This window comes from Exophiala dermatitidis, assembly GCF_000230625.1.
Source record: "Exophiala dermatitidis NIH/UT8656 unplaced genomic scaffold supercont1.5, whole genome shotgun sequence".
In the NCBI taxonomy this organism is placed as follows: Eukaryota; Fungi; Ascomycota; class Eurotiomycetes; order Chaetothyriales; family Herpotrichiellaceae; genus Exophiala; species Exophiala dermatitidis.
The window spans coordinates 697,767-719,523 of NW_008751650.1; the positions used below are offsets into that span (position 1 = coordinate 697,767).

Here is a 21,757-nt window from a genome sequence, read left to right on the forward strand (position 1 = left end):
TTTGAAAGGCATATCTGCTCGCTATGATAGCCGAAGGGTTTGAACAACGACATCGAGTCTAAGCCGCCTTGAAACAGCGAAGCGACTTCCATGTCGTTGTTTCAAGATTCCAGCCGAGACGCTGACAGGTATTTCAAGCCTTGTCAAGGTAGTAAAATCCCAACCACGAGAATCAACGGTTGCCTGGGCCCCCATAAGAGAAGACGGCTATCATAGTCCTGTCTGCCTGGCTGTCGACGATGTCATATGTAGCTGTTGCGTACAGTAGTAACCGATGGATAGCGATCGAGATACCAAGTACGATTAATACTAATGCAGTCGCGCAATCCACTTTCGGCATGAAAGGGAAGTTGTAGAAAGTGACCGCCTTCGCTGGTTGTATGTTATGACTGCTACCAAGCTCTGCATTGCACAGCTACCGCTCTGTTGTCAGCAATCTGACACCGTTTCAAAGGCTTTGGCACGGGTGCATCTGGGGAGTCCTCCCACTGATCGCCATGCCAGCTGGTCACGAGGATACAACAGTGCGTAACTGTGCGTTGTTAGGTCAATAACCACAGGAAAGAATGATCTGCTTGCAGAAGTTTGTGGAGAACTGTGAAGTGTTCCTGCACGTTGCTTTGGCCTTCTGTACTCGATCGTGATGAGACGAGAGTGGCAATCGTTCTGGATGGAATAAGCCGGATATGTGTGCCTGCAATGGTCTGGCGGCACGCTTGCCGGTGGAGGAGCACATATCATCGATGATGCCACAGTACATGAGGCGGACAAGGGAGTACTACAGTACGACGACCACCTATTCAGCACAGTTTGACGAATTTCTCATTTCCAGTCTCCGAGATATCCGTCTGAATTGCAGTTCCTGCTAGCTGGAGCTACCAGGCTCTGGGCAGAAATAATAATAGTAAGTTGTACGCCGTATGTCTCCTGTGTGGTGCCAGTGGATGCAACAGTGGAGGGTCAATAAGGTTAGGAAAACATTCCCACATAAAACATCGTACAGTAGTAACAGTACAATACTGCATCGACGCGCTCGGGCTGTTCCACTTCAAGTTGTCCTCGGCTCCAGCTGGCCATTGATGATTGGTTTGATCGTTGTATACTACTGAATCAAGCGGCCTGCTCTGTATGAACATTTTACCGCTGGGGGAATTTGTATGACGGTTGGATGGTGACAGGACCGTGGAAGCCCCTGGGCCCCGCACAACTGTCAGAGACAGGCAAAAACAGCCACACTGTATCTGAGCGTAGCGAAGGCCTTCTCTAATCCATAGCCCCAAGTATCGCTATTCGTTTGCCTTGTTGTGCACAGTCACAACAGTACGCAGGTACATACCTAGGTATTGTAAGTGCGAGGTGTATTCGGCGTTCCGTTTCCAACCGGCAAGCGGTCCATCCATGCTGATGCCATTTGAGCAGCAGTTGGAAGTACGCTTAGCGACAAGTTGACTTTGACTTTTTGGCCACTTGATAAGGGCGATAATGAATCCTTGCTGGCAGGTGCCCATCATCCTCGCAGCCTATTCGACCCTTACCAGGCATGCTTGTCCCTGACTGACGCGGCCTGTCAAGACCCCAGACGACAGACACGATAAGACGGGTACGAGAACGATACAGGGTTGGAAGCCCAGCATCGCGGACCCTTGAGCAACTCCTGAAAGATTACAAGGCCCCCCTCGGTTAATTGTTGGCGTCTGCGTGCTGTCGCGTGTAGTTTGCAGTAGTAGTAGGCAGTGCTGATGATTTGTGGAAGCGTCCCACATGGTTCAAGTTGACCATAAGCTGGCGGAAATGATCGAGAGTGGGTTGGATGTGAACAGACAACTTGAACTTGAAACTTGAGCATGTTGTTAGACACGCATGCTTACCACTTACAGCTAGTTTGACAAAAACTAGCGGTTGCGACATCGCTAATGTTAGAACAGCTACAGTTGCTAGTCCTACGCTGGTAACGTCCTAGTAAATAGGAGTACTCCGTCCTTCCATACTCTTTCTGGCCGTGTGTTCCTTCTGCTTGCCAACTTGAACGGTCTCTGTTAGCCCAGCCAAGGACTGACAATCGTCATAACCTCCTACTACTAGTAGATGTATACAACGCGGATAGTGCCATGTAGCAGCATAACACGGACGGCGTGTACTATATATCGGCAGATGAGTACTTAATCAGGACAGTGCTTCGTCTACTCTCGTTGGTCGCCAGGCACACAAGGGTTGATGGATCAATCGATTTGATTGATGAAAGATTGATTGATTGACTGGCCTTGACTGAATGACGGTTGCTGTATGGTCCTGAAGCAGGGACTCGCATCCTTACCCGTCAGCCCCTGTAAATCGCTGTAAATCGAGCCCCGTGCGTTCGGATCTCGTTGGCTGAAATTCGGCGATGTGGCGCCCATGCGCATGGCATCGAGGGCGCCGTCTGGCGTTTCTCTTTTCCTGGCCGCCGCCGCTTCGTTTCGCTGCCGCGCTTACCGTCATCCTGCTTCCACTATCTCTTTTTTCAGTATCCACTGTTCCACGCATTCAGCCATTCATGATGATATTTTTTGTCAATAACGTTTGCGGCGCCCGCTTGCTGGATTCGTGCCCTGCATTGCCATATTATGCCCCTCTTGACCCGTTAAAGAATGTTCTCGGGTCAGCGACTGTATTGCTCAGTACTAGTAAAATTGATTAATGGAGACAGGTTAGCAGAAAGCGGCACATGACGAGACGACACATTGGCAAGGTCCACCATCCCACTATCCCACTGTCCTTTGCCGTAGCCGGTAAGACGTCTCCAAGTCCTCACACCTGCAGTCCGGTCGTACGGTGTGCGAAAGGCTGATCAACCGCCTGATCCCGGTCACTGCGCCTGCACCTGTTCGAATTCTACAATAGCAGCGCTCAAACTCTGTTCGGTACGAGAACATCCTGCAGATCGTCTGCTGCGTCGGTGGCCTAGCATAACATATATCCATCACATGTGCTCTTTATTCTCAGTTCATTTGTGTTTCAAGCCTGCGCTGCACTGACAATCCCGGAAATCACCACTGTTGATCGGCCTCTCAGTGTTGCTGACTGGTTTGCAGATCTAAGTCCGGGCCCCGGCAACCCAAGCCGCCTAGCACCACGTCTAAAACCCTTCGTGAGACAAGGATTCAACGCACGAGTCCAGCACTAAAATCAAAGCGAGGAGAACTCGAAGGAGGATCGCCCTGGACCCATCTTTGAGCCGTGAGCCACAATCCATCGTTGGCTGAGCACCTCGTGTCTAGCCTGCCACTTGTACAACCGAACACGAATCCGGCGAATACAAAACGACCCATCCAGCCGTTTCTTCCGTCGGCCGACCTCGACCTCCATACCGTATCTCCTCCTCGACAAAGCCCTGTTCATACATCAGTCGACCAATTCTGCAGTCAATCCTATTGCGACAGATTTTACCCACGAGTCCAAAATCCCCGTCGCTCAATAGGATTTTATAATCTGGCAGACGACCTCGATTCATCACAAGGCTTCCACCAATTCACCCCAGTCTGGTCGACGTCCGAATCCTACAGTACACATACGACAACGTTGCACGATACAGCTGCCGCATGCGAACAACGCTCAAGTCATCGTTTGGGGGATAGGAGAAAATTCACCGAAATAACACAATCACACGCCGGACATCTTCGGACCCATTGGCCTCGCCTTTCACCATGGGACACAGAATGAATACCGATACCTATTCAGGACGCTACACGCCCACCTCGCCTTTATCTCCCCGGCTCCCAGCAAATCAACAGCCTTTCTCCTCTCAGTCATCACGTTCTCGATCTACGCAACATGGCCGCCAGGCATCCAGAAATATGCACATGAGCCTTCCGCGGTTCCACCCGTCCAATTTCAACCACCTTGACTCGCCTGCCACGCCGTCATCCACGGTGCAAAGCCCAGCCATTGGCATCAACCGAGTTACCCAGCCGGTGCAGCTGGAATCTCCTAGGCTTATGCGGGAGAAACAACGCGAGTTTTTGGAGAGGGCACATCTTTCCTCCAAGATTGCCGCTTCATCCTTTAGTCCGAAGCCTGGTGCACCGCGGTTGGACCCGTTAGGAAGTCCCAAGGGACCCGTCACGCCTCTGGAGCTCGAGGAAGCCGGCGACTATTTCCAGGTCGCTGGAGCTGGGAAAGCCTCTCCGGCGGCAAGCCCTGGAGGACGGAGTCCGAGGAGTGACCTCTCATCTGACAAGGACGATTGCCAGAAGATCAAGAAGGTTAGACAGACCGACGTCTATCTGTGACGGAGATAATGACCTCCAACTCAGAAACAGGACGACCTGGTTCAACAACCGGTCATATCTCAACGACGACCTGCATGAATTTCCTTTGTTACGACTGCATCAACATGGGCAAGGAGTCACGGCATTCACATTAGCAACCTTCCCTTGATGGGGCTGCTGTTTATATATTTCATTCGTTTCATGGCCACGGTCTCATTAAAGGATTGGGGTCATCAACTTTCAGGTGGTTATTCTGAGAAGGGCATTGCAGGACATTCGCCGCCAGGGGCACTTTTCATGACCACATTTTTTGCTTGCGCATTCGCTTTGGGGGAGTTTTATTGTTGATATGATACCAAAGTGCGCACTGCACAGAGATAGTTTTTTGAACGGATACAGAATGCGGCACAAAGAACGCACTGTATTTGTTTGATAGAAGTATCAATCACGGCACGCCTGGGCGGCCCCGTTTAACCTCTCTGCGCGTTCAACCCTATTTCACTGTAGAGTGGTGGCATTTCTGTGTTGCTAGTTGTAAGGTTCTGGATAAAAATAGACGCGTGGCGTGTGGCGCTGGTTCCAGGTGCGGCTGAACTGGACCGCGAATCCAGTCCCGGTACACACAAAATAGGGATTCCATGTCGTGGTACATCCTGCAACTTGCAGGTACCAGACTTGGTTGCACCCATCTCACTGACAATTGATTGTTCATTCACTTAGAAACCTTTTGAGGCCCATTCCGCGGCCACTCCCTACTCTCTTATCAGTGAAACTCGAGTCCATTCAGACTCACAGTCGCTGTCGTGGTCCCCTGTCCGTCCGCTGTGTGGACATCCTCATCCCCGAATCCTCTCTCTTCCGACCATGATACAGGTTGCGCAACAGCCATCGAGGTGACACGTTTCCTTTACTGCTCTGCAGACTCTGAGCAACAGGAAATATGCCGTACTTCGACATGCGTCAAAAGCGCAGCAGCAATCGAACGACCATTCTTGGTGTCTTACTCGGCGTTGTCTTTGTCTACTTCATCTACAGCATCCGCACCATATCCCCCGACGCCTCCAACCAACTGCAGCGGGCCCAAAATGTCGTCGCCGAGAACCCTCTTTCACCACCCACCTCAGCCTTCCGGAAACAACGCAAACTGCAAAGTGCAGACGACGTCCTTCCTCCTCCGCCTGTCGTTCATTACCAGTTGAACAATCTGACCGCATCAGCCAACCCCGCTGCGAATAATGAAAAAGTCCTGATTCTCACACCCCTTGCCCGCTTCTATCCGGAATACTGGAACAACCTCCTCCGTCTTAGTTACCCTCACCGTCACATCAGTCTGGGTTTCATCACACCTAGGACAAAAGAAGGACATGCTGCCACCGCTGCTTTACAGGAAGCCGTCAGGAAGACCCAATCTGGCCCAGAAGATCAACGATTTCAATCGGTGACAATACTGCGACAGGACTTCGATCCTCCCATCGTATCTCAAGATGAAAAGGAACGCCACAAGATGGAAAACCAGAAAGAACGCCGTGCCTCTATGGCTCGCGCACGGAACAGTCTCCTTTTCACCACAATTGGTCCTCATACTTCCTGGGTTCTGTGGCTGGATGCCGACATTATCGAAACACCGCCCACGTTGATCCAAGATCTAGCCAGTCATGACAAAGCCATTATTGTCCCCAATTGCTTCCAGCGATACATCAATGACAAGGGCAAGCCGGATGTGCGACCTTACGACTACAACTCCTGGATGGATAGTCAAACAGCAAAGGACTTGGCAGCGGAAATGGGCCCCGACGATATTTTACTCGAAGGCTATGCCGAGATGCCTACGTATAGGACACTCATGGCGATGTCGGCCAAGTTTGGAGAGGATCGCGATGAGCGTCGACTGATGCCTCTGGACGGCGTCGGCGGGACAGCTTTGTTGGTCAAGGCCGAAGTCCACCGTGACGGTGCCATGTTTCCACCATTCCCGTTCTATCATCTCATTGAAACCGAGGGTTTCGCGAAGATGGCGAAACGGCTGCATTTTGATGCTTTCGGCTTGCCCGATTATTTCGTAAGTCGCCTTTCCCGTCGTTAGATTGATGGTCTATTTCTTGTGGCATCAGACATAATAAGGCTAACATGGTTTTTGACAGGTGTACCACTATGACGAATGAAGCAATCGAGTTGCTTTTGTACCAACACAAGACCTCTGCCGTGACGAACCAAACCTACTCTTCCTGTGGCGAAACAGTCACGACAATGACCAAGACTTCAAAGAACATCTAATCGAGCGCTGGCAGCGAGGCTCCGGAGGTAGCCCCTAATAAAATGGAAAAGCGATATTCAGATCTGGTCCCAGATTCACATGCTCCTCGACAGAGAGTTGAAGGAGATGTCCATCGAAAAGGCAATCAGGCGGAATCCATTAGATCAATATGTTGCCGAATGTTCCCTTCTGTCACTATGCATGGGCTGGATGAGGGCAGCGGGTGAGAAACACAGGAATTTCCGAAAATGCGTGCACAACAACAAAAGAATATCAGGATAGGTTTTCTTTTCATTGCTGATACATCAAAAAGGCATGCAGTGGAGTTTTTAGGCGAGGGATGTGTCATGGTCTCTTTTTTTCTTTTTCGGTTTCTTTTTCGGTTTTTTGCATTTCGGGCTTGTCAAAGTTTAAGGTGGTCCCTTGCTCTTTATGCTTCAGGGTTGTGTTGTCTACTGCTACCAGAAAAATGATTAGAGCTGGAGTGCAGTGCTGGATCTCGGTCCGTGGAGCTGAGCTAAACCAAGCTGAGCTGCTCCGGGGCAGGACTGGAATCGATGAGACGGATAGAGAGAAACAAGAAATATGAACGAGAGACTGAACCAAGGATCAGAATCGATTCGTAAGGACACTGAATACCTTACATACAGTAGGTGCATGTGCAGATGTTTAAACACGCAGCTGCAAACTGCTCAGCAGCATCGCTCCGAGTCCCAGAAAGAATGAAACGTGAAACCACCGCATCACAGCGGGCCTAGTGTAGCTCAGAGTGCTTATACTGACTGCCTGCAAGGCAAGGTAAGGCAAGGTAGGGTAAGGCAAGGTAGGGTAAGGCAAGGTAGGGTAAGGCAAGACGGGGAGCTTTTATTACAATAGGAATTGGGATGTGATATATGATATCTCAGAGGACTGCATTACCAACAATGATTACTAGGTACTAGTATTGGCATCTCTGACGTACTGATGATATGCTTTGCAACAGCCATTAAGCATAAACATCATACCTAAGCATATAATGAAAAAAGCATTACCTTCGTTCGTCCGTTCGTTTGTTCCCATCGGCCTCGGCGGTGTCAACAGTCGAGTCGAGTGTCATTCAGTCATTCCCACCCAACAGCCCGACCAGGTCGTCGTCTCTGCTGTTGATCCAACATATCCATCATCCTCTTTCTATATTGTCTCGGCCTATACGGGCCCATTGATCTCTTCGTATACTTACCTCGTTTCTCCTTCGCCGGAGGCGACTGTTGGTCTGTCCCATTCTGCGGCAAATTCGTCGTCGTATTATAAATACTCCCCGGCGGCGTCACGGTAAACTGCACCGTGGCATTGCCCTCCTTGAAACTCGAAACCTTTGGTCCCTTTGTAACATACCCCTTCGTCACGGCCGTATTACCCGTCGCAATATCCTTCCCATGTATAACGCGATCCAACATCTCCAGCGCGACCAGAGGTTGAAAAAAAGGCACGAGATGGCCGGACTCATAGATTCTGACGAAAGCAAAGTTCCCACTCTGCCTTACCTGCCCGTGCACAACGTTATCCGACGTCGAAATATTCACAAAACCCGCATCAGCGTAACCACTCGCATTGACGTGGTCGGCGACCACTTGCCCACCCAGCCAGTTGCAGTTATAGTCTGCGTCGCCGAAATACATTGTGACAGAAACGTTGCGGTTCGCCACAAGATTGCGCACGGCTTCGACAGTCCCGATTTCGCGGTCGTCGTCGCCTGTGGCTCCGAATGCCGAGCCCACGGTGTTGCTGGATTCGGTGTAGTTGACGTAGGCGCCGATTGCGGTTTGGACCGCTTCGGTGTTCAGGTAGTCGACGTAATAGGATTGCGGGAATGGGTTGGGTGTCAAGTAGCGGAAATCGTATTCGTCGCGTTGGAGGTAGATGTCGTAGAGGTTTTCGACTTGTTGCGCGCAGAAGGTGTCTGCTAGGCTGCAGATTGTGTCGAGTTTGCGCGTGTTGCAGTCGACGGTTTGGTCGTAGCAGTTTCCGGGACCGTACATGTTGGTGTAGTATTGGTCTGTTAAACAGAAGTTAGTACTGCGCGAAGATTGGGAGATATGACAAATTAAGGGGTACGGATTGCAAGAGGTAGCTGGGGTAAATGGTTGCACAGTCTTGGGATACATATAGTAAAACGCTGTCATGTCTTACCTTTCACAGATTGATTGAGTGGATCATATCCGTACGTGTTGCCCGGCGAAACCGTAAAGTTGTAGTACGCTTGATACTGGATCAACGGATCGTACCAGCCATTTCCGATCATGGCGCCAACGAGCGAAATGTTGTGAGCACCTTGTATCTGTTTCGAGTTCTGCTGCAGAAAGTACTCGGAAAACAGAGGCGCATAATGGCCACCGTACGACTCGGTCGTGAAAAACACGTCGTGGCGGGCATACTGGGGAAACGCTCCCATGAACCCTTGCAGAGTCCTCCACATGTTTGGTGCCGCGTTCGGCGTGCTGTTGGCGGTCAGGGACTCGTTGAAGTACGAGTACGTACCGCAGTCCCAGTCGCTGGCGTAGTCTGGACAGGTGTTGTTGGGCAGTTCGACGAGCAACCCGGAATTCGGATCGATGTAAGCCGGCACGGGTGTCGAGTAGCTGTGGCCAACCTGTGTCGGTTGGTCGATGAAGATCATGTTGGTCACATTGGACCAGGAGTATGGATTGTCCACGGCCGTGCCGTTCTCATCGACTCGACATGGTCCCAACTCCTGAAAGAGTCCGATCATCGAGGATGAGCCTGGTCCGCCATTGATCCAGATGGTCAATGGAGCCGTGGTAGGGTCGACGTTTCGAGCCTCGAAGAACCACCAGAAGATATGTTGGCCCGGAGCTACGTCCGCGTACCCGGAGAAGCTCTTCACATCCGGGTCTTGCTCGCAGATCCCCGCGGGGACCGACTTGTAGCGGACCGTGATGTTGGCGTAGCCTTGTTTGCTGGTTAGGTTCTTGGGCGGCGTGACGAACTGGGCAAACGAGATGCCGAATTGACTGGCACAGGACAACAACACGGCCGTGGTGGACAACAGCCAAGCCATCTTGATGATCGCTGCTGCTATTACTGCTATCGGTGCTCCTTCAAGAGGAGGAAACGAGAAGCAAGAGAGAAAGCAACTTTGAGCAGACGGACAGTAGGACAAAAATACTCCACGGGTAATGTTGTTTTTGGCTGAGTCCACCTGAAGCTGAAAATGCTCCAGCTCTGCCCTCAGGAATGCAGCTGGGTTTTGTAGCTCGCGGCTTGAGCCAATGCCAGCTTCAATGCCATTGTAACCTACCGATTGTTCATGACATGGAACAGCTCTGATTAGACGAAAAGCTCCGGAGCTGAAGGTAGCTCTCCTCGTCCCCCGCGCATGCTGAGGAAGGCGGATCCCATGGTTGGTGTGCCTCGCTGCACATCACAGAGCTTGCCAGTAGTGGGTGTCCGCACCTGTCTGGTCGTGATGGCTATCTCTACGGCCAGCTGGTCCCATGCTGAACAGGCGAGACGTTCCTGTATTCAGCTCTAGTCATGTTCCTTCCGTCGGGTAGCACGCCCATGGTTTGTGGTCGATATGGGGGACAAACTGCATCTATCCTCCGTAGCTTACCATCGGCTGTAACATCGCTAGCAGGGGCCCGCTGCAGGAAGATGCACGTTAGAGATATGTATGACGAGGAAGTCGGCAGGAGAATTGGAGATGCCATTCTGAGCAAGGAGGAGAGAGGTTGATAAGATACCTTGTGGACAATGGTGGTTGGCGATTCGCCTCGGTTGTGATGGAGCTCCACTCCATTGGTTGCAAGCGATAAGAACTAATACTACCTCTACACAGTACAACCCTTCGACCTCACCCAGTCGTTGGTCTGTCCACCTTCAACCTCTGGAAAGAAGAACATGATCAGGAGCATAGAAATAATCCATTGTATGTGTAAGCTAGCTTTAAGAGCATCGCAAATAGCTCTCGTAAAATGCCATCGATACTAGGTAGAACGCCTCAAGAAAGCCGCAATAGCACTCATCTCTCGCTGTTGAAGTGCAAGCCCATATTTCATGAGCTTTGGAGCTTTTTCGCTCCTCCAAAAATTCCCCATATATCATAGCAATAATTCCCCGAGCCGAAATGCTCCGCAAAAAGATTCACCATACTCCTTCATAATTTCGTAAGCCATGTCTTTCTTCCCCTAAATCACTGAGATCGTAATCTCTTCCAAAATGCTGTCATCTTCTTCCTCCACCTTCACCACAGTCTGCATGGTAAATTCGACCATGCTGAAGTCCTGAATCCAGATTGTTCGTTTCAATCCGGTTCTTCCTGTCTCTGCCGCATCAAAGTCATCGTCAATTTCGTACGTGACTTTGATCTTTCCTTCCGCGATGCGCTGTGCATCAGCTTCATCCTCAGCCTTTATCTTCTTCGGAGATGGCGGTTTTGCTTGTTGTGCAGGATTGTTCCCATTTGGACTGTCCACTGGCACGACCTTAATGTCGCGTTTTACCAGATGTTCCAAAGGGCAAACCGAATTCTGCCATGCCCAGCTTGTTGGTTTCACACGGCCACTGCATCTGACACAGTTTCGTCTGTGTCTCCAGAAGTCTTGGTGAAGCAGCACCTTCTCATCAGTGTCCGGCATTACGGCGTCAAGATGCGTGCACATGTCATTTTCGTTCTTGCAACCTTTTGGTACCTAACCAAGAAGCTTTGCCATGCCCGCGACATGTGTATCCACCGCAAAAACTGGGAGATTCATGTTGAAACCCATCAGGCAGCAAGCCGATTTGATGCCAATCTGTGTAAGCTTGACGAGACAGTCAAAGACGGCTTGTTTGCCTCCTTGTGCGAGTGCCTCATAAACATACTCCATTGAGAGTAGTCCAGGCACAAATTCCGCAACTCCGGGTTCATTGCCGTCATATACGACCTCTCCAGGCTGCAACCGCGCGACATTGATTTCATATACTGCATCAAGTATACGCTTGATGCTTCCTCCCTTCAGTTTCTGAAGTCCAGTCTTTGTGAGCACCGCGGTCAGCTTCTCCGGGCTTTGAACTCTCATGGCGTGGTAGTTTGGTATCCTCCCAGCCACGGCAATGCCACCCACGTTGTATGGGTATGCCCTCATCAATGTCTGCTGTGCGTCCAATGCTGCTTCGTTTGTGCAGGACTGCGAGAGGATCACACGAACAATGGAGTCAATGGAGATCTTGTTGCCTGCATGTATTCCAGGTGACGAGGACGTTCCCATTGACTGTGCCGCCGATTTCAAAGCCGTACGCTCCTTTCTGAGGATTTCGGCCACAATGGCAAGGTCTGAAGATGTGGGTTTTGGATGGTCATAAAGACGATCCTCTCCAAATTCGAAGCGATACTTATTGGTATGTTTTGTTTTCCGCTTCGGCAGCTTCGGCTTTTTGTATACGGGCTCTTTCGGCTTCTGCTTCAGGTGTGGTTTTGGCTTCCACTTCTTGGCCTTCGTATAGTTGTACCCTGGGCTCAATTTGAGCGTCAAGAAACCGACATTGCGCCCATTTTCGCTATTTTCCTCTTCTGGGATTTTATACCCTTTCTTCACTTTGAGAGTCAGAAAGCCCACATTTGGCCCATTTCTGCCCACTTCATGATGCCGTGCCTGGACGACTTCCATCTCCACATCAGGCTGATCAGGCTGTGCAGCAACAGGGGCAAAATATGCCAATATGCCGCGAGATCGGAGGTTGCGATGAGTTGTGGTGTCACCATCTTCTTTGTCTTGGAGAACATCTTTGATATGGTTAGAGACATCTGTGAACATATGGGACAATACACGCGACATACCGGCCTTGCGCTTCTGTGGCGCCATCTTGTCTGTACACTTGTTAGTGTTGGTGGTCTCTGGGGGGTCCTGGCCCGCCCCTTATGACTCGATGAAGGAAAGGAAAGCAAGGAGGAAGGGGTAGGAGAGGGGGTTTAAATAGCCATGAGAGGTGGGTCCGTCACCAAGGCCCTCCATGTCACCCATCGGTGTCGACGTAGAGGCATGCATCCCACGCCTCCAGCGCCTATACCAAGGGGTGATATTGGATACAGCATGGTGACTTCCATGTGCTATCATATGGGATCACTTGCCAATGGAGGAGGGTTCCTGGAGGGTATATATAGAGAGCTCGATATAGGCTTGTCGCACACTGAGGTTTTTCGGGCCTTCCTCTGATATTCATAGTAGCCGCCCCGTGGCTATGTGGTAGGGCTCTTGATGTGTATCAGTTGGCCACTATGCCCATACAATAGTCCTTCTGCTGAACATAGTAGGCGCCTCGTAGGTATATCACGTTGCTGCTGCTATGGATTGGTCGCCCACTATGTCCACAGAATGGTCCTTCTGCTGAGCATAGTGGGCGACGAACGCCTATGCCGCGGGTCACACAATAATAAAGGTAGCCTCCCCAGAATAAGCGAGTGCGGCTCTTGCTGGATATAGCGAACTCCTGGATTGTATAGGCAGCGACCTTCGATAGGCATAGTAGTCTCCTCGGGTAAATTTGATTCTGCTTCTGATAGTCCTGGAGATATCCCAAGCCCAGTATTCAAATTTTTGTTATGCTCCCAGTAGCCTCCCTGAAGTGATCTTCTTCTTGCTTGGTGGATAGGGAGGCCTTCCGTTAAACAGAAGTGAGGAGGCTGGATGGGCATAGTGGACGACCAATGGGTATATGGTCCTGCTTTTGATGGGCATAGTGGACTACAAACGGGTGTGTATTCCAGTCTTTGATGGCCACAGTGGTATCCTTATGCTGAGTGGTGTAGTTGTGCAAAAAGCTGGACGGCCTCCCCATTGTAATAAGATTGTGAATGTGTGCTGTGGATGTGTTCTATTGTGTTGGAGGTGTTTATATGCATAACGATGCTGTGAATGCACTGTTTGTCACTTACTGTGTGTATATGGATATGTTCCTGGCAAATGTAAATCAGTATATGCTCCTTTTCGGGCCGTTTGGCACACAATTAGGCCGGATACAGCTGCAACATACCTTTTAACAATGCTGTAACCTAGCAATAGTAATGGTAGACAGATAAAAACATGCAAACATCAACAAATGCTGGAGTAGAGGAGGGAATGGGGCAAAGGAATGAACACCAGTTTTACATGGCAAAGCAGAAGGAGAAAAATTTTCCGCCTCCCACTGCTGCCTGAGCCGAGTGGGAGTATGACAGGGAACGACAGATAGCGTTAGATCAGTCCAATCCTGCAACCACAATTGGACAAGAGAAGGACAGCAGCGGCGGAGGAGATTGGAGGAAGGAGCGGAGAGAGCAGTTGCCGGTCCGCTCCACTCCGCCGTTGCCAAGGTATGACGAATTGCCAGTGGCATCGTAGGTACCTTATGTGTCCTTTGCCATGTACACAGAGCCAAGGGAAATCGAGACAGAAGCAGTTTGACCGGTAGATACTCAGGGAAGAGGCTGTGTACCTGTAGGGTCTGCAAGGAGTGGGCAATTTCGCCATGGAATGGCGCACTCAGACCAGCAAAGTGCAGCAGAGACACAGCATGAAACCAGTGCGAAAACACATAAGCAGAGCATGAAATGCGGCATGAAAACAGCAAGAAACACCGCAGGAACACAATTAGAAGAGCAATAGTAGCAGCAAAAGTTTACCTCATTCAAGCATGGCAAATGTATGGCAGCACAAGCTGCACACTCGGCAGCTCAACGCCATGTCACCAAGCCAGTGTTCGTCGCTTGTTTACTCCTCGGACCGAAGCTGCACTTCTTGATGCCCTATCCAGTGGCCATGGTAGAGTGTTCACACGCTTCGTCTCTTCACCGAACCCTCTCAGACAAAGTACTTCTTGGTGCGCTCAGGCAAGCCCCGAATTTGCTCTTCATTGTTGGCCTTCCAGATCTGGTATTCCTCCTTTGGCTCACCATTGGCCTCGTAAATGCTGTAGCCCCATTGGCGCCACAGCTCTAACTGGGCCTTGAAGCCCGGATTTGGATTGACCTTTGATCGGAAAGTGCGGATGTAGCGCAAGGCTGTGTCGTAGTCGAGATTCATGTCCTGCATTACGAATGCAATGATGACAGCTGCTGATCGAGAGATTCCTTTGTGACAATGGACAAGAACACCGCCGTCGTTGTTGGCAAGACCGTCTTTGATGAATTTGTTCGTTTCTGAGAGAAGCTCGAGGATATCCATGTTGGCGTGGTCAAGCATGCGTACAAAATGGAGAACAAAGTCGCTTTCATGTCCCGGAGTCAATTTTGGCTGTTTTTCAGGACTGTCGACTACGGACAAGACATAGCGGATCTTAGGACGATTTGGTGCAGCCCAGTTTGGGCTCGTAACAGCGCGAGCAGTGAGAATACTGTTGAACTAGTGTTAGCATATAAAAATATGAAGAGGGAAAGTGTTGTGTTAGAGTAACTTACTCCGATATAAACACGTTTGGGACAGTTTGATCTGGAATCAACGGCGCGGTAGTGGTAGACGGGTGAACTGCCGGGCTATTAGGAGGAACAGAAGCCATCTTGCTGTTGCAAAGAGTGTCGCCAAAGTCCTCGAGAAGGGGATGAGTGCTGAGGCCTTGTCGATGATGAAGTTGTCGGTTCGTGGGTAGTTCGGTCGCGGAGTGAGGGCAAGGTGAGACTGATGGCCAACATCGTGACGGCCCCTTGTGTTGCAACCTGCGCAGCTTGACATGGCTTCGACTTGAAAACAACGCATCCGGCAGAAAACCATGGCTGCTGGCAAAAAACCTGCCTTCTACGCTGAGTCTCTCTCTTCTATTGCACTGCATCACCAACCTTTCGACAATCATGGCTTAACATCCTGTAACGCCTTGGACATGTTCATATTCAGGGGATAAGGACACAGCCAAGTGCATCATTGTTCACGCAGGTACTTCATGGGGGCTTACTGCTATTATAGACTCATTGATGGCAGGAAGCCTGCGGTAAGCTCCCAGATGGCCCATTTCATCCATTACGTAGGTTGAGATGGTGAGATCGGAGCACGAGGCTGTGGAGCGGAACATTCTTGGTTGTTGAAATAGCCGCAGCTGTCATCATGTCTGGGCATCGCTAAACCGCAGCCACAATTTCCCCACCAAGTCCAGGCCCAGAGGAAAGTGGACCACCACCTCCACCAGCTGGGTTTCTATACAGCCTGCTCTGCAAGGACATGTTGATTATCTCAGCTAGCTAGGGGCGCTCAAAGCAGAGAAGCCCGGAGGAGGAATAGGAGGTTTGCCCACTCGGAGATAGGAGCTGACTGCAGCGGGGACAGAAGGCTCTGCTGCATTTCCAGGTCCAGAGAATGGGGAGCCGGAGTCTGCAATACTGGCATCCTCTACAGCGTAATAATCCGATCGCACATCGAGTGGTGTACAAAAGTGTTTGAAGACATGGCCTGCTCGAAGGGCTCATGCCCAGCCACTCATCTCAACATTTGTCGGTGGCGGGTTGGACAATGTGAAGAAACCATCAGTATACCCAAACCGGAAGCTGTTGGTGTGTTCTGTGGTTGTCATTCTCCGGACAGATGTGAATCACAGCAAGCTTGCATCGCAGGAACTGTGAGTTGGCCCGGCAAACAAATCAATGCTTGATGCGTGAAGAGAAGTCCAGAAAGATGGACCAGTTCATCCAGCAGGCGCAATCAAATGTAGACAAAGACCCCCCAGATACAAATTTCGCAACACCAGTCTTACAGTATAGAAATGATTCCGGACTCCTGTTGTGCTGAACCAATAGTTGGTTTGGTTTGACCTTTCAAATTCATGTTCACGTCGTTGCTTCCGCTTCTCGAGAGGCTTTCCACTTCTTGATCCGCTTGCTGATGTCGCCTTCTGATTGTTGCATAGGGTTGAGTTTACGGTCTCTGGCCATGGCTCTGATATCGTCGCCATGGACTTCTACCAGCCGTGCGATCCATTCTTCCTCTCTTTGGCTCTGCTTCCTCGGTCGTTTTCTCTTCGCCAGGAGCTCTTCTTCTTCGGCAACCTGGGCTTCCAGCTGGGCAACCACGGCCGACTTATGCTTCTTCTCGGATCGCTCAGTGTCCACGTCCATGATGTCGTTAAGCGGGTCGTTCAACGGGTTGGGGGCTTTGTCGCTGTCCGGCCGGATAACTCTGACTATCCGCCCAGTTTCTGAATCTCTTTCGACCTGCACCTCCTGGGTGGCTATCTTCCCGGTCACTTGTGGTCCGGCGATGATAAGGGGATCTCTGGGCTCGCTTTCGATCTTGCCATCTTCTGTCCTTCTCTTTTCGGTACCACCAGTTACGGCGTTTAGTCTTGAGGAAAGGCCCAGCCGTTTATAATTTTGTGCAACTGTGAGTTTGCGATCCCTGGGACTCATTAGTATCTAATCCCTCGAACAGTCGTCTGAAATACGCAGGAGTAGGGCATAGTGTTGACATACCAATTTTGCGCAATGGTCTCATTGCCTAGGAAATTGACCTTCTTCTTGCCAGCCTTGGTTCGGTGCGTATGCGGCCGAACCTTCGGTTTCGACGACCTGTTCTTCTTCTTTTGTCTTTCGCGGCCCATCTTATTGTTTTTGTGCTCTCTTGTTCAAAAACTCGGGCTTGAAGCAAGACTGGTCGATGGTGGAGTTTGGTCCCTTTCCGACGCCCTCGAAGTCCGCAGCCAACTTTTTCTTCAGGGCCTTATCGATAAGACATCGGCAAACTTACTGCACGTAGACAAATAATATTGCCGTCTGACAGGGCCGGGCCACGCGAATCCGCACTGATCTGACATGCTAAACTACGTCAGACGGAATCACACTCCATTGGTTGGGGCCCCCGAACACGGAGGCCGCATCCAGCTGTCGTCAACTTGAATGCTCCCAGTTCTTCAAAAGTCGCGTGCCAACAGAGCAATACGCTCCAACACAACTCTACGACGGTGTACTTCGGTACCATGGCATCCACGATGCTGAGACCATCCGGAATGGTCAAATATGCACTATACGCCCTATTTCTCGGCCTAGCAGTCTCCGTCTGCGCAGAGACCATCCTGAGCAAGGAGAAGGATATAAGCCTGCTGACGCCGGACGAGATTGAAGAAAGGCTTCAGGTTAGTAATGGGCTCATCCAACTCTACTGGCAGAGCCTTCCGAATGGGCTCTATACATTCTGCGAGGGACCTCTCAACTTCTGTAGTTCCATCAATTCCTAAAGTATTGTAACTAACACAATGCCATTGAACACCACAGCAATGTGCCTTCGTCCAAAACCTATCCGAGCACAAAGTCAAGAACACTCCGCCTCACGCATCCCTGACGACAAAACTATTCGCCGTGCTGTTCCCATCCTCCTCTCCAGCCATCAACGCCCTCCTCGCCACCGCATACATTTCGGGCCCGCCAAATTTCCTATTGGCCCTATGTCCACCGAACATCGACCCATCGTCACTGAGCGTCATGGTCGCATTCGCCGTAGGCGGACTGTTAGGCGATACCCTGTTCCACCTCCTGCCGGAGATCTTTCTGGGCGAAGATGAACCAGACCGAGCCAAATTCGTTCTTGTCGAGCCGAATCGCAACTTACTGCTGGGCGTGGGAATCATCGTTGGCCTCGTGACGTTTATGGCCATGGACAAGGCGTTGCGGATTGCAACGGGCGGGAGTGGTGGCCATTCCCATTCGCATTCCCATGAGCACAGTACAAGCTCTGACAATAAGGCCAATGGCGTATCGACATCCACATCCACATCCACTACCAGCAACGCGGAGCTACGCAAGCGAAAGACCGACAAGAACGAAAAAAATATTGTTGATACAACAGCTAGCACTAGCCCCGAAAATCCATCAGTCAGGCTCGCCGGCCTATTGAACCTAATCGCCGATTTCACCCACAACATCACCGACGGGCTGGCCCTGTCGTCCAGTTTTTATGCATCTCCCGCCCTCGGAGCTACAACGACCATGGCCGTGTTTTTCCACGAAATCCCCCACGAGGTAGGCGACTTTGCGCTCCTGATCCAGTCTGGGTTCTCGAAACGGAAGGCCATGGGCGCGCAATTTGTCACGGCCGCAGGGGCGTTTTTGGGCACGTGTATCGGTATTTTCGTGCAGGAGTATGGTGGCAATGGCAATGGCAATTCGGACGGTGCGGCTGCCGTCAGCCGGGGAATCTGGGGTACCAGTCTACAGTGGGGAGATATGTTGCTACCGTTTACGGCGGGGACGTTTTTGTACGTCGGGACAGTGGCTGTTATTCCGGAGTTGTTGGAGACCGGGCCGAATAAGGGCCAAGAACTGAAAAAGACGGCACTGCAGTTTGGTGCAATGTTCGTTGGGGCTGCCATCATGTTGGGCATTTCGTGGTCTTAGACACCGGCAATTATAGACATGGATGGATTTGTCAGGAGTGAAGCGGAGTGGCATTTGAGCGCTACTGTGATTTTTTGGAGCGGAGTGGATCGGAATGGTGTAGAGTATAACGAAGGTGTGACGAAGATGAAGATGTACGATGGTGTTCGAACAGTGAGATGTGACCATGGTGTATGAAGAGAGAAATGAGACGAGACCGTGATGAGGCTGTAACAAAAAGCAAAACATGCTGGTGCTGCCAACATGCTAGAAGAATTATATCATCTACCCCATCAATGAGGTTTGAGTTCCTGCGGATTTTCCAGGGACATGATATGCTCACTGCCAGTGTATCACGCACCCTTGTGTTTTCCAACATCAGCATCTCGTCTCAGGAGTGCCGCCACGAGTCCCACCACGTTCGCAATCCATTGCCGCCATGTCAAAGCGTAGCCCGTCCCGACCACACCTTTACAAATGTCCCATCCATCTTTACTGACTGAATACTGCAGCTTCGGCGGGATGGCAGTACTAACCCCCAAAAACATAGCCCACGAGGCATCGGCACAAATACTCTTGACATTGCTGACAGCCCTCAACCCTTCTTCGCCTCCGAATCGACCGTACCCAGACCCCTTGACGCCGCCAAACGGCATGGAACACGCGTAATAGGCACCAAAGTCATTGACGGCGACCATACCAGCTTTGATTCCGGCCACACATTTCGCGACATTAAATCGATCATGGCCAAAAACACTTGCGCCAAGGGCATAAGGAGTAGAATTCGCCATGGCAATGGCTTCATCGACGGACTGTGCTTTCATGAGCACAAACACAGGCGCGAAGAGTTCCTGTTGTGCAATCTCCATGTCGACAGTGACGTTGCTGAGCAGAGTGGGCTGGAAATAAGTTCCGTTGGGATACTTGGGATGGATGTAACGCTTCCCACCACAACGGAGCTTGGCGCCCTGCGCAACAGCGGCTTCGATCAAACCCTCGAGACGCTGGAAATTCCGCGATGAGATCATCGCGCCCATGTCTGGAGGAGAGTCCTTTGCGGAGAGGAGGACCGAACCCAGACGGAGTGATTGGATTTTTGGAAGTACGTTACTTAAGATCTTGTCGTGGACACCAGGAAGAGCGATGATACGTTCAGTACCGATACAGTTCTGTCCGGCAGATTGGAAGACTCCTCGCATCAAGACAGCAGTAACGTCGTCGAGTTTCTTGATTGTTTTTGAATCATCCAAAACAATTGCGGGATCCTTGCCCCCGAGTTCGACCGTGACAGGCGTCAACGCCTTAGCTGCCGAAGTGCATACTTTGTGGGCGACTTCTCTGCTCCCGATGAAAGTGATGTGGCTGAGTCCGGGGTGACTGGTCAGATAGTCTGCCACTTCGGGGAGACATATGACATTCTGGACGAGGTCTGGGTCGTGGCCACATGCGCGGAGACCGCCTCGGATGAGGTCTGTAAAGTAAAGACTGCTCCAACAAGTCTGCTCGCTGGGCTTGACAGCAATTGCATTTCCAGCAAATAGCGCCGATATCACAGGTGATATGAAGTTGTGGAAAGGATAGTTCCAGCTGACACATGCGGCCACCACACCCAATGGCTCGTAAACGACCGTGTTGGCTTTGTAACACATGAGCAGATTCGTGGGTCGTCTTGATGGCGACAAGGCTTTTTCACCGTGCTTGATTGTCCATTGTAGCTTCTCCACCGTCACTAGGATCTCGCCGAAGCAGGCATCGATCTTTGTCTTGCCGCTGTCTAGACAACAAGCTGTGACAATTTCTTCTTGATGGTCAAGCACGTGCTGCAGGAGAGTGCTTAGGACCCGACGACGCTCCGAGAAGGTAGTCTGCCACCATGGTATTTGGGCTCTTGCGGCAGCGGAAATAGCACGGTCAACGGAGGATGGTGTAGCGGGAGCAATGGGATCCCCTAGACTACGACCATCTGCCGGACAGCGAGGGTAGATGTAGCCATTGCGGACCTGGAAAACAGGAAATTAGCATCGTAGATTCGCATATTTGTTGCTGCTTGAGATCCCATGTTTCTTGCATACCTCCGAGACATCTTGACGAGGCTGGTCTATCTCTTCAGACTTCCATTCATAGTTGTCGTCCAACTGTGGAGGGATCGAGACGGTGTAGGGCACGGCGCGCTCATTTCTCCCATGGAAGACCCGACCCAGAACAAAAACGAGCAAGATGGACAATACAGCCCCAGACAGCAGCCTCGCATCAAAGCCGGCAGAGATGCTCACCGCAAGCTTGATGAAGATGTTCTGCATCTCTAACCCGCGATAGAATACTCGACCCATTCAATTGGTGGAAGTCGCTAGACCAATCGAGCAAATTGTTCCGCGGGGTGCAGACAGCAACTGCACCGCCACAGCCATTGTACTTGTGCTAGACGGGTAGGGCTTAGTGAAGGGCATCCGCCACATACAGCCACACTGGTCCCATCCATCCACTCCTTTTTTCTTTTTGGTCTCCAGCCACCCGCTGCACAGATCAGCAAATGACGTCGACTCTTTGTAAAGCAAAACAAGGGTCAACGCCGCAGGATCCAGCATCTGCCTTGTTTTTTTGCACTTGACCGCTGCATGACGTCCTAAAGAAGACAATCAACTCTACGCCAACTGGCTATTTGCATCAAACCCTGGTCTTATCCCTGCTCCATCAGACCATCAAGCTTTCCGGCCTCGGGCTAGCAAAACGGCATCCCGACGGCTGGCGGAGAGCGCCATTTGATGTTTCCATTTCCAGCCTCGAGCCTCCGACTTCAATCAGCACGCAAACGTCATACCGCTGGACTATCGCAGAGCACGCCAATATTGTATTGGTCAGAGCACATCAGACAGTGCAAGGAATGCTGCCACTAGATCCGAGTCTGGCTTAATGCATCGTAGACGAGGCCGACGGCGACAGTGAAATGATGTA

The 21,757-nt window shown here is 51.0% G+C and overlaps 9 protein-coding genes across 9 annotated transcripts; 3 read left to right on the forward strand and 6 right to left on the reverse strand.

The window, feature by feature from the left end:
- Positions 1–3,833: 3,833 nt before the first annotated feature.
- On the forward strand, positions 3,834–4,268 carry HMPREF1120_05853 (uncharacterized protein; the record flags this gene model as incomplete). The annotated part of the gene is made up of 1 exon (XM_009160042.1): positions 3,834–4,268. One exon carries the CDS (start codon positions 3,834–3,836, stop codon positions 4,266–4,268), a length of 435 nt encoding a protein of 144 aa, XP_009158290.1.
- Positions 4,269–5,187: 919 nt separating this feature from the next.
- Positions 5,188–6,330, forward strand: HMPREF1120_05854 (mannan polymerase complexes MNN9 subunit; the record flags this gene model as incomplete). Its single annotated transcript, XM_009160043.1, has 1 exon — positions 5,188–6,330. The coding sequence occupies one exon, from the start codon at positions 5,188–5,190 to the stop codon at positions 6,328–6,330; it is 1,143 nt and encodes a 380-aa protein (XP_009158291.1).
- Positions 6,331–7,355: 1,025 nt separating this feature from the next.
- On the reverse strand, positions 7,356–10,199 carry HMPREF1120_05855 (carboxypeptidase D). The gene is made up of 2 exons (XM_009160044.1): positions 8,671–10,199; positions 7,356–8,536 (listed from the first exon to the last, which is right to left on the reverse strand). Exons 1-2 carry the CDS (start codon positions 9,557–9,559, stop codon positions 7,602–7,604), a joined length of 1,824 nt encoding a protein of 607 aa, XP_009158292.1. The 5' UTR covers positions 9,560–10,199; the 3' UTR covers positions 7,356–7,601.
- A 489-nt stretch (positions 10,200–10,688) lies between these two features.
- On the reverse strand, positions 10,689–11,138 carry HMPREF1120_05856 (uncharacterized protein; the record flags this gene model as incomplete). Its single annotated transcript, XM_009160045.1, has 1 exon — positions 10,689–11,138. The coding sequence occupies one exon, from the start codon at positions 11,136–11,138 to the stop codon at positions 10,689–10,691; it is 450 nt and encodes a 149-aa protein (XP_009158293.1).
- Positions 11,139–11,192: 54 nt separating this feature from the next.
- On the reverse strand, positions 11,193–12,344 carry HMPREF1120_05857 (uncharacterized protein; the record flags this gene model as incomplete). Its single annotated transcript, XM_009160046.1, has 2 exons — positions 11,193–12,265; positions 12,320–12,344. 2 exons carry the CDS (start codon positions 12,342–12,344, stop codon positions 11,193–11,195), a joined length of 1,098 nt encoding a protein of 365 aa, XP_009158294.1.
- Positions 12,345–14,318: 1,974 nt separating this feature from the next.
- On the reverse strand, positions 14,319–15,303 carry HMPREF1120_05858 (dual specificity phosphatase; the record flags this gene model as incomplete). The annotated part of the gene is made up of 2 exons (XM_009160047.1): positions 14,319–14,850; positions 14,915–15,303. The coding sequence occupies 2 exons, from the start codon at positions 15,301–15,303 to the stop codon at positions 14,319–14,321; spliced, it is 921 nt and encodes a 306-aa protein (XP_009158295.1).
- A 964-nt stretch (positions 15,304–16,267) lies between these two features.
- Positions 16,268–17,037, reverse strand: HMPREF1120_05859 (uncharacterized protein; the record flags this gene model as incomplete). Its single annotated transcript, XM_009160048.1, has 2 exons — positions 16,268–16,835; positions 16,910–17,037. The coding sequence occupies 2 exons, from the start codon at positions 17,035–17,037 to the stop codon at positions 16,268–16,270; spliced, it is 696 nt and encodes a 231-aa protein (XP_009158296.1).
- Positions 17,038–17,412: 375 nt separating this feature from the next.
- HMPREF1120_05860 (major histocompatibility complex, class I) lies at positions 17,413–18,826 on the forward strand (the record flags this gene model as incomplete). The annotated part of the gene is made up of 2 exons (XM_009160049.1): positions 17,413–17,568; positions 17,708–18,826. 2 exons carry the CDS (start codon positions 17,413–17,415, stop codon positions 18,824–18,826), a joined length of 1,275 nt encoding a protein of 424 aa, XP_009158297.1.
- HMPREF1120_05861 (oxidoreductase) lies at positions 18,272–21,278 on the reverse strand. The gene is made up of 2 exons (XM_009160050.1): positions 20,878–21,278; positions 18,272–20,805 (listed from the first exon to the last, which is right to left on the reverse strand). The coding sequence occupies exons 1-2, from the start codon at positions 21,133–21,135 to the stop codon at positions 19,159–19,161; spliced, it is 1,905 nt and encodes a 634-aa protein (XP_009158298.1). The 5' UTR covers positions 21,136–21,278; the 3' UTR covers positions 18,272–19,158.
- Between the last annotated feature and the right edge of the window lie 479 nt (positions 21,279–21,757).